The 13409-nt window shown below is 42.5% G+C and overlaps 1 protein-coding gene across 1 annotated transcript in view; it reads left to right on the plus strand.

The window, feature by feature from the left end:
* The window catches only part of SLC35F1 (solute carrier family 35 member F1), a 402488-nt gene that overhangs the window by 342445 nt on the left and 46634 nt on the right, over positions 1-13409 (plus strand). The window contains exons 4-6 of the mRNA XM_034669043.1: positions 4518-4677; positions 9286-9442; positions 11382-11434. Coding sequence (XP_034524934.1) covers positions 4518-4677; positions 9286-9442; positions 11382-11434 — 370 coding nt within the window. The remainder of the gene's footprint in view (positions 1-4517; positions 4678-9285; positions 9443-11381; positions 11435-13409) is intronic.

Below are 13409 nucleotides of genomic sequence, written 5' to 3' on the forward strand. Positions count from 1 at the left end.
TTGTACAAGAAATACGTTAAATAAAATTAGTGGAATGACAAGCAAGAAAGTCATGGGAGCAGCAGAATTAGAGACAGAGTAAGGCCAAAAAAGTTAATTTTTTTATTCAGCAAGCGTTTACTGGGCATCTACTAACTCCCACATTCTAAGTGAGACGGTGGAGGAAAATACAGTGAAAGAGGAGTGACCATGTTAGAGGATAGGTGGGACTTACAAGTGAGCATGAAAACCAGATTGAGTGTGTCTGAATCCAGATAGAGTTGGTCTGGGGAGTGTTGGCAAATGGAGCTAGCATAGAAAGGAAGAGAGAAGCTTGAGTGGGTATTGATAAAGAGAGGGGCATTGGGGGGGTGTGTTCGTGTGTTTAGGAGAGAGCATAACCAAGTGTGATTGAAGACTGCAGGGAAAGATCCAGTGGTAAGAGATTGGCTGAAGCTAAAAAGACGGAGGGAGAGAGAGGAGAAAAAGTTAAATGATGCCGTGATCCTCCAATGTGTACTTTAAAAAAATATATAATGTTATATAATGTTGACTTTTGTTGTCCTAAAAGCAATGTCAACACAGACTTTCTTAGTTATTATTAAATAACTTTTGGAAGCACACTTGAACTCTGTGAAGTCTAGGAGTCCAGATAATAGTATTTTAGCCCCAACTCTGGCACTAACTTGGAGGCTCAGTTTCCTTACCCATGAAATGGGTATAGTCATGGCTCCTTTGAAGTGCTATTTTTGGAAATAAAGTAAAAATAATGTTGCAAACTATCATTCATATTTAAATAACATATAAATATATAAACTATAAATTTATAATAAATAAATACAAACTCCACAAACTATATAGGAATACAAACTATAAATAACTTGTATAACCTACCATAAATGTTATTTAAAGCTACCAAGTTTAAATCCTGGAGCCATCGCCTTGGCTTCAGAGACTGTGCCCCAGCCACTGAGCGTGATACGCCTCAGTGCCTCCCTCAGTAAAGTCAGACAACTTGCGATCGTAGCCGTCTCTGGCAGGTAGCATCTGAAGACTAATTATGTGGAAGAATCAGTTTAAATCTTTAGGATAAAAAAGATGTAAATCTAAGTTTGTAATGAACACTTTTCTTTCCACAGTATTCTTAATGTTCTTTGAGATTTTGGGGAGCATAAGAAGGATGAAATCTTGGGGCACCTGGGTGGCTCAGTCGTTAAGCGTCTGCCTTCAGCTCAGGGCGTGATCCTGGCGTTCTGGGATCGAGCCCCACGTCGGGCTCTTCCGCTGGGAGCCTGCTTCTTCCTCTCCTACTCTCCCTGCTTGTGTTCCCTCTCTCACTGTCTGTCTCTATCTCTGTCAAATAAATAAATAAAATTTTAAAAAAAAAAAAAAGGATGAAATCTTGCCATTTGCAATGAGATGGTTGGAGCTAGAGAGTATAATGCTAAGCGAAATAGGTCAGTCAGAGAAAGACAAATACCATATGATTTCACTCATATGTGGAATTTAAGAAATGAAACAAATGAGCAAAGGGAAAAAAGAGAGAGGGGGGCAAACCAAGAAACTGACTCTTAACTATAGAGAGCAAACTGATGGTTTCCAGAGGGGAGGTTGGTGGGTTGATGGGTTAAGTGGGTGTTGCGGATTAAGGAGTGTACTTGCTGTGATGAGCTCTGGGTGTTGTCTGGAAGTGTGGAATCAGTATATTGTCCACCTGAAACTAATATTATACTGTATGTTAACTAACTGGAATTTAAGTAAAAACCTTTAAAAATAAAGAGAAAAGGGGGGAAGATAATTATGAAATAGCATTCATTTGTTTATTTTTTGGTGTTGACATTTCTTTTTGGATATAGAAATGTATGTAAAAAAAGGTAAATCTACTAAAGATTAATGACCGAATCGGAAGGGTTTTCATTCTTTGTCTTTTTTTAACAGTCCCAGTTGTGGGCATCAGTTATCATGCTTCTCTCTTTTATTACTCCAACAACCACTGTGCTACGGAGTTAAGCCACCAGAAAACTATTGGAAAATTATTTTGTCAGTATGTTTCATGCTATATGACTACAGGGAAAAGGCTGGAGCCAAAAAATCACTAAAAAGTAATAGCTTGTTTACTAACAGAAGCTCCCAAATGTTTATTTTCTTCTGTAGTTACAGATCCAGTGATGAGACCTCTACCTGTGGCAATTCCTTGTCCTTGACCTTCATTAAAATGTTGTTTAAAAAAAAAAACCATGGCAGAAGTCCCATGGATACCGACAGTTTGAGTGACCTTGGGCATATCACTTCATCTCTTGAAACTTCTGAGTTTCCAGCTTTTAAATAAAGGGAGTGGGGGAATCTAGTTGATTCTAAACTGAGGGGCAGTTGTAAATGTATATGAGCATTTTTTTTTTTTTTTAGTGTCCAGTGCCCAGCGATGCTAAATGCCCTGCAGAGAGCATGGGGCAATCCTGCATAATGCACTGCCCCATCCAAAATGCCAGCAGCAGCCTGAATTAGCCCTAACATCCCTTCCTACAGTCAGTTGATACCAAGTCAATTATCTGTCCCTTCATTAATTCATTCAACCACCCATTATTGATCCCCTACTGTGTGCTGGGCACCAAGCTTCCCTAGCTGAATATTCCAGAAACCCTGGTTTGAATTGTTTCCTCCTTTATCCTTTCCCCTTCCTTTTAAAGGTCTTCCTCACACATAGGACCACCTGACATGTACAAATAAGGATTTTTCAGCTCAACCCATTAAAGGAATAGATCCCAGGACTCATCCAGTACTTTGGGGTTTCTAACGACATTGAGAACCCAAAAGGCTCGCTCAGTCCTCCCCAAAGTTTGAATGATGGCCTGGTTTGCCTTTAATAATTCAGGAACGGAAGACTTTGGCTCCACTGACCAAGGGCTTCTGGCTAGACAATGAAATTCAAATTGTGGAGCATGTAGCTAAATATTACAACTATTGATTCAAATCATTTCTAATTTTTAAAACAAAACACCAACTGTTTTTTGTCCAGTGAATAATTTTCACTGGCAAACTCAAATTTCCTAATATACTTAAATGGCATTTGAAGCCAGTTGTACTAACTGTGTTAGAGCATTTTACCATGTCAAGTAGGATCATTAACTTGCTAATTAACTGTGCAGTGAGCAACCGTGTGCTATCGTGGAATCCTAGCACCCACCACCCAATACATAGTCCCTCCGGGAGTGCTGTGACCTCTAGACTCAGACCCCAGCCAGTGTGCTATTACTCAGCATTCACAGGGCCCTTCATCACCTGTTGTCTCACAGCATCCCCGGGGAAAGCTTACAATTCCGATTGCTTGTGTTGCAAAGGAGACCAAGGCACAGAGAAGCGTGAGAGTCTGCCAGGTCACAAAAACCTTTTGGGATAGAGGGGATTCTGTGTGCTTTTTACGGTGCAAGAGTCATGCTGATGGTCAGGCATGCTTTGCAAATAAACAAACATTTTTCATCCTTTAACGAATCTTGGATGTTATTAATCATTAAAAATCCTATATGTACTTGTTCAGTCACTATCATTGGGATCCTTCTCATGAACACAGCAGGGTCTGGGTACCAAGAATGTAGGCCTCCTCTCATAGACCTCTGGACACATGGGGAAGTCAGACATGGTGCCAATAATTCTGTACTCGTTACATATTGTTGCAATTAACACTATAAAGGACACAAGACACCAGGAAAGCGTTGATGGACCTGCCTAGCCTGGGAACCCAAGAGGCTTCCTTGAGAAGGCAGTATCTAAGTGCAGGCCTGAAGGAAAAGGAGGCAAGAGTTCAGGAGTTCAGGGGCGCCTGGGTGGCACAGCGGTTAAGCGCCTGCCTTTGGCTCAGGGCATGATCCTGGCGTTATGGGATCAAGCCCCACATCAGGCTCTTCCGATATGAGCCTGCTTCTTCCTCTCCCACTCCCCCTGCTTGTGTTCCCTCTCTCGCTGGCTGTCTCTGTCTCTGTCAAATAAATAAATAAAATCTTAAAAAAAAAAAAAAAGAGTTCAGGAGTTCAGGTGGGGCATTCCAGATGGAGGGGGATGCATGATTGAAGACCCTGAGGCAGGAGGGAAAGGGTTATTCCAGGTAAGATAGGATGTCAGTTTAGTCCAGATGGCAAGCTCTGCCTCCTCACCTCCCATCCCCAGATCTACTCCTTCAATAGTGGAACCATCTAAAATGGCTCAGTGTGTTCTCCCCTCACGTGAGGCGTTTTGGGGAGTCTGGGCACTGAGGAAGACAGGAGGCAGAGCTGCCCCGACCCAGTCAGGGCAGGAGACTCTTCTCCACCAGCCTGTCTTATCCATTGGCCTTCTGCCCTTCCCCTCAAAGCTTGGGAGATGTTTAAGTAAATGTTAGGTTGTGCTTATTTCTGAGTCTCTTTAACTGAATCTGTTCTGGGTCTGCACAGAAACTCAGTTTCAGAGGAAATACCTTCCCTACAGGGCTAAGTGATTTTTCTTTATTACGTGGGAAGCTTCCCCCTGAACCTCCTGTTGTTGTTTATCTCCCTCCTCCCCTGTAGCTCTTGGACTGCTTTGTGATCCCGGTGGTGATTTTGCTCTCCTGGTTCTTCCTGCTGATCCGGTACAAGGCTGTGCATTTCCTTGGCATTGTGGTCTGCATCCTGGGAATGGGCTGCATGGCAGGAGCGGATGTCCTTGTGGGAAGGCATCAGGGAGCAGGTGAGTCCCTATGTGTTCACCACATGACGTGCCTGTGTGTGTGAGGCCAGGGCAAGACAGGGACGTGTTCACGGTGGGGTAGAAACAGGGAACCGGTCTTCCCAGTGTCTGTGTCTTAGTCATGTTTGTTCCTGTGGCACATGGGAGGTGCTTAATCCATGTTTCTTGAGTGAATGAAGGAGGCAAAACACAAATTTTCCGTCCTTCCTACGTGTATTCAGAAACATTCAGACGGTGTTTGAAACGGAGGCTCAGGACCCATTTGGAGGATATTTTGGAGGCCACTGCTGCCTGGCCCACACAGGCTGGTTAGACATGGAGTCAGTGGTCCTCTCCTGAGCTGCAGGGGCCTTCCCCACACCCACCCTCCCTCTCCAACTCTTCTTTTCTCAAGTCAGAGAAAGACTGAGGTTTCAAAACCACTGGGTGGAGGTTGGTATATAAGCTAAGAGTGGATATTTGAAGTTTGAAGACTAGATTGGGAATACTTAATATTTTTATTGGGGTGGAGCTAAGTTTAGTCTCCTTGTGCATGGTTTTTTTGTTTGTTTATCTTTTTGGTGGGAAGGATTCGTGGTTATCAATCACAGCTTGTAGACCTGCAAAGTAAAGCTTCAAGATTTACTCATCCAATTGCTATGAATCTGATGGGGATCCCTGATTCAGGGAGGTTTCCAGAGGATCCTTTTGTAGGCCTTGCAGTTTTCTAAAATGTACAAAAATTCTTATGCTACATAAGGTTTTGGGGAACAGAAAACATGATCTCCTTTGTTAACATCAAGAATGGAATAGAAAGTATTCCTATTTCTATAGTTCTTGGACTTGACCTTCCTTCTAGGGGATTAGATGATAGTCAAAATTGGGACATTTCTCATAATAAGACTAGGTTGTAGGAAGGTTGTAGGAAGTACCTGAAATAAATATAATTTATCTTTTTAAGTTGCTTTGTAGAACACTAGAGCTGAAACAGACCTTGTTTGGCAACTTTATATGTGACCCACAAGAACACTAAGATAGAGGGAAGCCAAGCGAGTTCCCAAGGTCACAGAGCTACAAAAACAGGGTCTAGACTAGAACCCAAGGCTCTTGGACTCTGGGGCAGGCTTCCTTCCATCTTCCACGTCTCTGGGAGCTAAAGTACAACATGGAGCAAAAGAGAGACAGCCTCGGCCCTCACAAACCCACTGCCTACACAACATAATCAACCCTACCTCAATAGACAGGCTGAAAATACACACACCAGCTTCTCCCAGATTTTCTTCTGTGAAACACTGGTTCCATGGGATATCAGTAGATGTTATATGAAAGGGCCAGTTTTACGCTCTATACCCATAGTGATCCTGATCTTTGACCAATCAGATAATTTTTTTGTCTGACACAAACCCTAGTGGTTCTAAAGTCATAATTTAATTACACTTTCTCAGCTTTACTTGAAAGATGTAAACATAGACTAAGCAGAAGCATGTGCCCTTATTAATGAAAATTCTGCTTTGCTGAGCCTTAGCCATTGACCGCCAGCCTTCGTCTTGCATTTCCTAGTCAAGGAAGACAATTGCCCTGATAATCTGAATGTTTAAGCCCAGAATGTTAAGCTAAGTTGAACTGATTTTACTAGACTCTATTCACTACTCGTGGGGGGAAAAATGTTTTTTTAATTTCAAGTGCAGTATTAGGAGAGGAGTAATACTATTTCAAGACAAGAAATAAGTCCATCTGAGGGTCTTCCAAAAGTAGTAATTTTAAAAAAACAATGCAGAGTAGCTCAAACATACTAGAGTGGATTTTATCTGTTTAAGACTCACAGCACCATCCTTTTTGTGACCTATGAAGTCTTTGTGTTAACAATTAAAATTTATCATCATGGAGTACCTTCCATGCTGCAGTGACGGTGCCCAGGTACATGGTATGATGTTCGAAAGGCAGCCCAGAGGATCCAAGGGCTTATGTTACAAAATAAATAAGGCAGCAATTTAAGCTGTCATATAAAATGTTTTGAAAAAAAGAAAAAAAACCACTCCGGTTTTAAGGACAACATGATCTTAAAATTGGCATGCATCATTATGCAAAATATTCCATTTGTTTTTACCTTTAGGGTAGAATTGGTTCATTGTTATTACTTAGTCACTCACCAGAACTTCAGTCAGGCATTCAACTCAATATAAATTGTCATCACCCTATCAAGAGCTTTTCGTAGGAAAAGAGTTCGTCTGACTTGATCCTTTTTACATTGCTTAAGCCATGGTTCACCTTAGCTTGGGATTTTGAAAATTCTTTCCTCAAGCACAGTGATAATGGCCTGTTCAAAGTTACTCTCACTTCATTATAATTAAAGTAATTGCTCTAATTCTCGTTAGAACGTTTCTTCCTTATTTTGATTTAAGCCTTGCTGAAGGAGACGTCTCAAAGAAATATATTTCTTGCTCTCCAAAATATCATTTTTCTACTATAATACATTTATTGCATCTTATAGTTTGTTTATTAAGGATGTTAGATACCTAAAACAACATTTTTTCTTATTATTAGACATAATTTTATAGTTATTTCAAGGAAGAGAAAACATTTTCAAGGAGGAACATTTTAATTAAACACAATCCAAAAAAAAAAAAAAAAAAGAGTGACCATTTTTTTGGTGCCAGGCACTTTCCCATGCGTCATCTCATTTAATCCTCCTAACTATGCAAAGAAAGTTTTCTTATTCTCACTTTTGCAGCTGAAGAAATCAGGCTAAGGGAGATCAGAAGCGTGTGCGACGACACACCAATACTAAACGGTGTGGCCTAGTTGTGAATCTAGCCAGTATTTTTTCTGCTGCACCACTTGATACTAATTTTTCTATAATTGTGACCCTTATAAGAAATGTGCAGCTGTTCTACTGCAGTGAATCAGGAGAAATGACTGTCCCAGATTGCTCAGTATGAAGGGGTTTCCTCAGATGAGGGGATTTGGTGCTAAAACCAGGAGAGGCCCAGGAAAACAAGGCAGTTGGTCACATTAAAAACTCAAAAATATTCAATGGGATGGGTTCATTTTCATAAATTATATTAATAGTCTTTCAGCACTCCAGAATAGTGTAGTTCACCACTGATTTCTTGATCTAGTGGTAAGTAGTGGTTTTCCCAGGAGGCTGACTCCAGCAAGCTCTCCTGCCTTTCAGGGTCTCTTCTCTTCCTGATTCTTACCAGGAGTGGGAATTTGCTTTGGGAAAAGTGACTCCTTTAGAGTATAGTTGACCCTTGAACAGCATGCCTTTGAAATGCAAGGGCCCACTTATACATGGATTTGTTTTTCAATTAATACAGTACGGTACTGTAAATGTATTTTCTCATCCTCTTGATTTTCTTAACATTTTCTTTTCACTAGCTTACTCTATTGTATATAATACACATAACATACGAAACATGTGTTAAATGTTTATATTATTGGTAAGACTTCTTCTATATTATTGGTAGGCTATTAGTAGTTGAGTCTTTGGGGAGTCAAAATTTATATGCAGATTTTTGACTACACGGGGGTCAGCACCCCTAACCCCTGCATTGTTCAAGGGGCACCTGTCAATGTGGAATCTCCCAAGGGACCACAGAGGCATGAATGAAGAGGTCTTTCCCCAAGCCCCGCCCAGATTCTTTCATGTGAAGTCATTGCCTAGAGAATGCTCAGTGCTCCCAAACGAATGCTGAGAATCTGGTTCCCCCATTTTAGATTGTTCCAGCCAATATGGGAATCCAAGGCTACCCCAAGGTGTGAGCCCCTCCCCTAGAATCATGCTGGAGAGAGCACCTTTCACATCTGGCCTCTCTTGTGCCCCAGAGCTTCATGCCGGCCATGCTCCCATGTGCTAACCTGTACAGGCAGAGCTGGAGACTGCTTGGGTACAAGCCGGCATGGGCTGCTAACTTCCACTCTCCCTCCCTGGCTTCACACTGCCTGCAGTGGAATTTGCCTAGTTATAGGAAATAGCTGGTACAGCACCTATTAAAAATTGGACGAATTCAAACCAACCAAAATTGATTTTAAAACAAATAATATTTTTATGAAAATAAAAGGAAATATTAATGTAATAATCAATTACCTGTACTTTCACTCTTATATTACTTACTTTAGGGGAGTTGAAAGTTTCAACCCATGATCCCTTTCGCTCTCATTTTCTAAGCAAGGGCACATTTTGCCCATAGTCAAAACAGAGTCTACTTCTGTTATAGCTTCTCTCCCTGTATAGCAGAGGGTGGAAATTCAGACTGACTCTGTTCTACAGCACATCCACTAAGCTGTTGGAAATATACCAAATATAACATGTACATGTATTAGCATGTATTCCTAGACATATATATAGACAGAAGACACGGGGCTTTGTAGAAATGGTGCAACCTAGAAGCAACGGGTCCCTTTTTTGGGTAAAGGAAGAGTTCTGGTTGGGCAGACACAGGCAACCTTTTTATACCAGAACCTATCTGGAGCGCAGATAAACAAACTTTACTAGATCTCAGTTGGCAAATTACCGGACTTCTGTAAAGCATCGTAATAGAATAGACAAAGGAAGTTCAATTTGCTGGTGCCAGATTCTCATTAAGAAAATTTTAATGGAGCTGCATTTGTGTTTTTGGTTCCTAGGGGAAAATAAGCTGGTAGGGGACCTTCTGGTCTTAGGAGGAGCCACATTATACGGAATCTCCAACGTCTGGGAAGAATACATCATCCGAACCCTGAGTCGAGTGGAATTTCTGGGGATGATTGGACTCTTCGGGGCTTTTTTCAGTGGAATTCAATTGTGAGTAAAAAATAATAAGAAATTCAGACAGTAGAGACTTGTAGGGCTTACTCTAATTATTTTCATTAGGGTACAGTTTGTCATTTTATTTTATAAAAATCAAGGCTGGAAACCTTTCACTAACCTCCTCCATGAAATGTGAAAACTCAATATCTTTCTTAGTAAACTTCTTCAAAGCTAAAGAAGCTATTATCAATTATTAGAAAACCACTTAGTGGACTCTGAACACAATTTACAAGAAAACAGTGAAGCACATTGATTCTCCCGAAACAGCCAGTGGTTTTACTTAGAGAAGTAGAATAACAAAGTGTAAATGCCATGATCTGATGCACTTCCAAAAAGGGACACCTGTTTCCTAGTGACGACTCTACTAGGAAGCTTACGGTATAGGTTTGTCCTTCCATAAGCTTGCTCTTTCATTGCCCATGGATTTGCCAAAGGAACCATATTTCAAATTCTTCTCTTAGAAGTTTGGTGTTCCTCTTTTCCTTAAACAGATGAAGATGAAACACAGACATTCACCAGAAAGTCCCAAACACTAATTTGGCAATAATCCTTCCCTGGAGCATAGACATCATCACTGACTAGCGCCTCAGAATGTCCAACAAAGCGTATGTTCCCGTCAATAAAGACTGTATGTTCTAGTTTCATGGAAGGGGTGAAGAATGATGGTCCAGCCTCCAGTCTGATTTCACCAAATCCTTCCCCACAAAGCACAGAATTCTAATTTCACCAAATCCTTCCCCACAAAGCACAGAATTCTAATTTCACCAAATCCCTTTCTACAAGGCAGGTACTTTGTAATTGTGCTCTGCATCTGAAATTATTTATGGGAGATATTTTGGCATCGCCTTAAACACGTTTTGCCAACAGGCTCTTTCCAAGGATCCTCCAAATTTTGGTATCCCGAGATGTAGGGGAAAAGCTCCATAGCAAACAAGGCACGGAGATGGGGAGAGTCTCTGAAAAGGCTTTACTTCTGATTCATCTTGAAAGTGGGCTGGCATTTTAAAGCTCCTAAGTGTGGTGCTTCAGCTTTGTGAGAGGAAAAGAAATCGCCTAGTTCAACTATTCATAACCAACATTTTGTAGATAGATGGCTCATTTTATGGATTATTATTCTTGAATCCAAAAAATATAATCAGATACCCAGCACTCATTTGCTTTCGTTACAGTCCGTCCGAGCTAACGGAGCCCCTCAGTGCCACTGTGGCCAAAATAAGGGGAGTAGCGTGTGGCTGTGTGTGGCAGCTGGGGTACGTTGAGGGTGCGCTGCGACCAACGGATCTCTGGTGGAGCGGTGCCAGCTTCCCCTCCTGGTCCTCTTCTAGAGCCGTGGTTCTCGCAGTGTGTCTCTCCGAGACGCAGTGTGTCACGCTGGCCCCGCAGGAGAACTTGTCAGAGATGCACGTCTGTGGGCCCCACCCAGATCTGCCGAACCCGAATTACTAGGGATGGGGCACGGGAAACTGTTCCAGCATGCTCTGCAGATGGCTTTGTTGTACCTTAAAGTTTGAGAACCCCTGCTCTGGAGAATCCTCACTCCGAAAACTGACTTCAAAACAAAAAACACAAAACACAAACTGATTAAACCTGCAAGCACAGAAATTTTCCATTCCTCACCATAGACTTTTCAGAATGCATCTAAGCAAGACGAAATCAAGGCTGCAGGCAGACTCCTGGGTGAAAAGACCAGTGGAGGGTTGGAGCGCCATCATGCCGGCCGGCACACCCTTACGGCTGCTCGCCACACCTGCGGGAGAAACCTCCAGCTGCCAAAGTCGACTTCCCTCTCCCTGGCCCAAAGTTATTTTTCAAATTCAGTTGGTTGTTTCATGACTTGTATAAATCGGGTAAATGAAAAAAGAAACAGAAAAAAAAAAGGAAGTAGGATGCATTATACTCTTGCTCATCAGATCCGCTTTCTTTGAATTTGCAGAGCCATAATGGAGCACAAGGAGCTGTTAAAGGTGCCCTGGGATTGGCAAATAGGTAAGGGGTTTGCTCACCTAAAAATGCTGTTTTGTGTAAACCTGAGGGATATGATTGAAGAGTGATGTGGGCGGGCGTGGGACACGAACCATGAAAGGGTTCAGAACGCGGCAGACAAAGGAAAATGAAATCCCTTGTCATTTTAGGATTTCTTGTACACGGTGAGAGACTAAACTGTGTGATTCATAATGTTTCCTAATTGAGCTTCTGCCCATTATCATCGTCAAGATGCCATTAGTGTAGACACAGAAGTATGTTATTAGGTTAAAGACCAACCAGAAAGAAAAAAGGCCCAGAGGCAGTGGTGGGACATAAATGACAGCAATTTTCTCTAGCCAAGAAACACAAAACTGATGTGATCATTAAAAAGTGGCACTTTAGTAAAGGGAGGAAAATGAACAAAAAGGCATGAAAGAAAACAATGTAATGGGCGTTTTGAGCTCATAAAAACCTTTTCAGAAGGGAGCACTTTGCACATAAGAAATGGTTAATTGATCTCCAAGTGGACTTGGTGGAAAATACCCGACACACTTTGAGCTAGGTAATAGTCATCCAGGGTATCTCAGATTCCACCTGTTTCGAAAATCACTTTTCTCTAAAAAAAAATTAGGATAAGGATTTAACATCCTAGGTGATTGCTGTAATGATCACACAGCAAGCCCTAGAAGGAAATGGCATTTAAAACCTTCCTAGATATCCCTTCAGCGCCTACACCAAGACGCAGGGGGCCAGCAGTGAGCACAGGGCTTGGCTTATGAGGGTGCTTGGAAAATGCGCACACTGGGAATGCGGAGGCGAGGTGACGCCAGATCGCCCACACTGAAGCTGGCTGCTGGAGCCCCCTGCAGCTCATGTGAGTTTTGATGAGATTGGCAGCTTCGTCAAATTCTGCTGCCACCAGCAAGGACAGCAATGACATAAGCTTCCCGGCACCACTTTACCGGCTCCGGAGCGGAAGCGTCCAAGGCCAGCTCGCTGCTGATGTCGTTCCCTCTGAAGGCACCGGGCCAGCTACAGAGTCATGCATGCATCACTCTCCCTGGGGTTATCGCTAGTGACTTCAAGGGCTGACCAGCTCTGGTGTCTGTCACAGAATCCCGCCGTTGATTTTCTTTTGAGTTTTGCTACAGAATGTTAACCATTAAATGAAAATCACTGGAGGAGGGGTTCGGGGAGGAGGGGAGAGACAGCCGGGAAAGGAAACCAGCCGCAGGTTACAGATGCGTTGGCCTTTGGGATTCTCAGAGCCAGGAAAGAAGATGTGACCCGGGCTTGGTAACACTTCACACGCAGTGGTATAAACTCATTTCATATTAATAGTCACAACAATGGTAAAAAATAGTTTGTCCTCTAATGATACGGATGTCATGTGCGTGTCCACTGAGATTCTGTTCTAATTCAGTATTAGTTAAATGTGGCATCAAAAGGTAGTTTTACTCTTCACCCTCTTACTGCCATTCAACTGTCGATCCCCTGTAGTCCACGCCGATGAAAGGCGGTATAAAAGGAATACATTATGGAGCCATCAGTTTAATTCCTGGTTGGAAATGAGGTGGAAATGGGTGAGAAAGGGAGCCAGATAGTCATCTTTTTCTTTCCAAAGCATTGATAGGGTTGGGTTTGAGATGTTTTACAGGAGGGCTGCCTCATTATCTCATCCTGACACAGGGTCACCGTTTAGCTCAGTTTGGGCACATAACATTCAGTGTTAAATGTTTACTAAATGAGTGAATGAGTGAATGGCAAGCAAAGGAGATGCGGCCTGTTCCGCCCTCTCTCATCTTTCAAAATACAGACAACAGGGAAGCGGTGGGGCAATCGAGGGAGGTCTAGGCTTGACCTTGCTCTGTCTTTCTGGGGAACCGGGACGTGGCATACTAGCTCTGGGGACCGAGACGCAAGGAGATATCAGGCCGGGGAGTCAGCGTCCTCTGAGAGCATCCCTGCACTCCTTGGGAAGTCACCCAAGAGTGCT

The sequence above is a fragment of the Ailuropoda melanoleuca genome, chromosome 10 (genome assembly GCF_002007445.2).
Source record: "Ailuropoda melanoleuca isolate Jingjing chromosome 10, ASM200744v2, whole genome shotgun sequence".
Taxonomy (NCBI): Eukaryota; Metazoa; Chordata; class Mammalia; order Carnivora; family Ursidae; genus Ailuropoda; species Ailuropoda melanoleuca.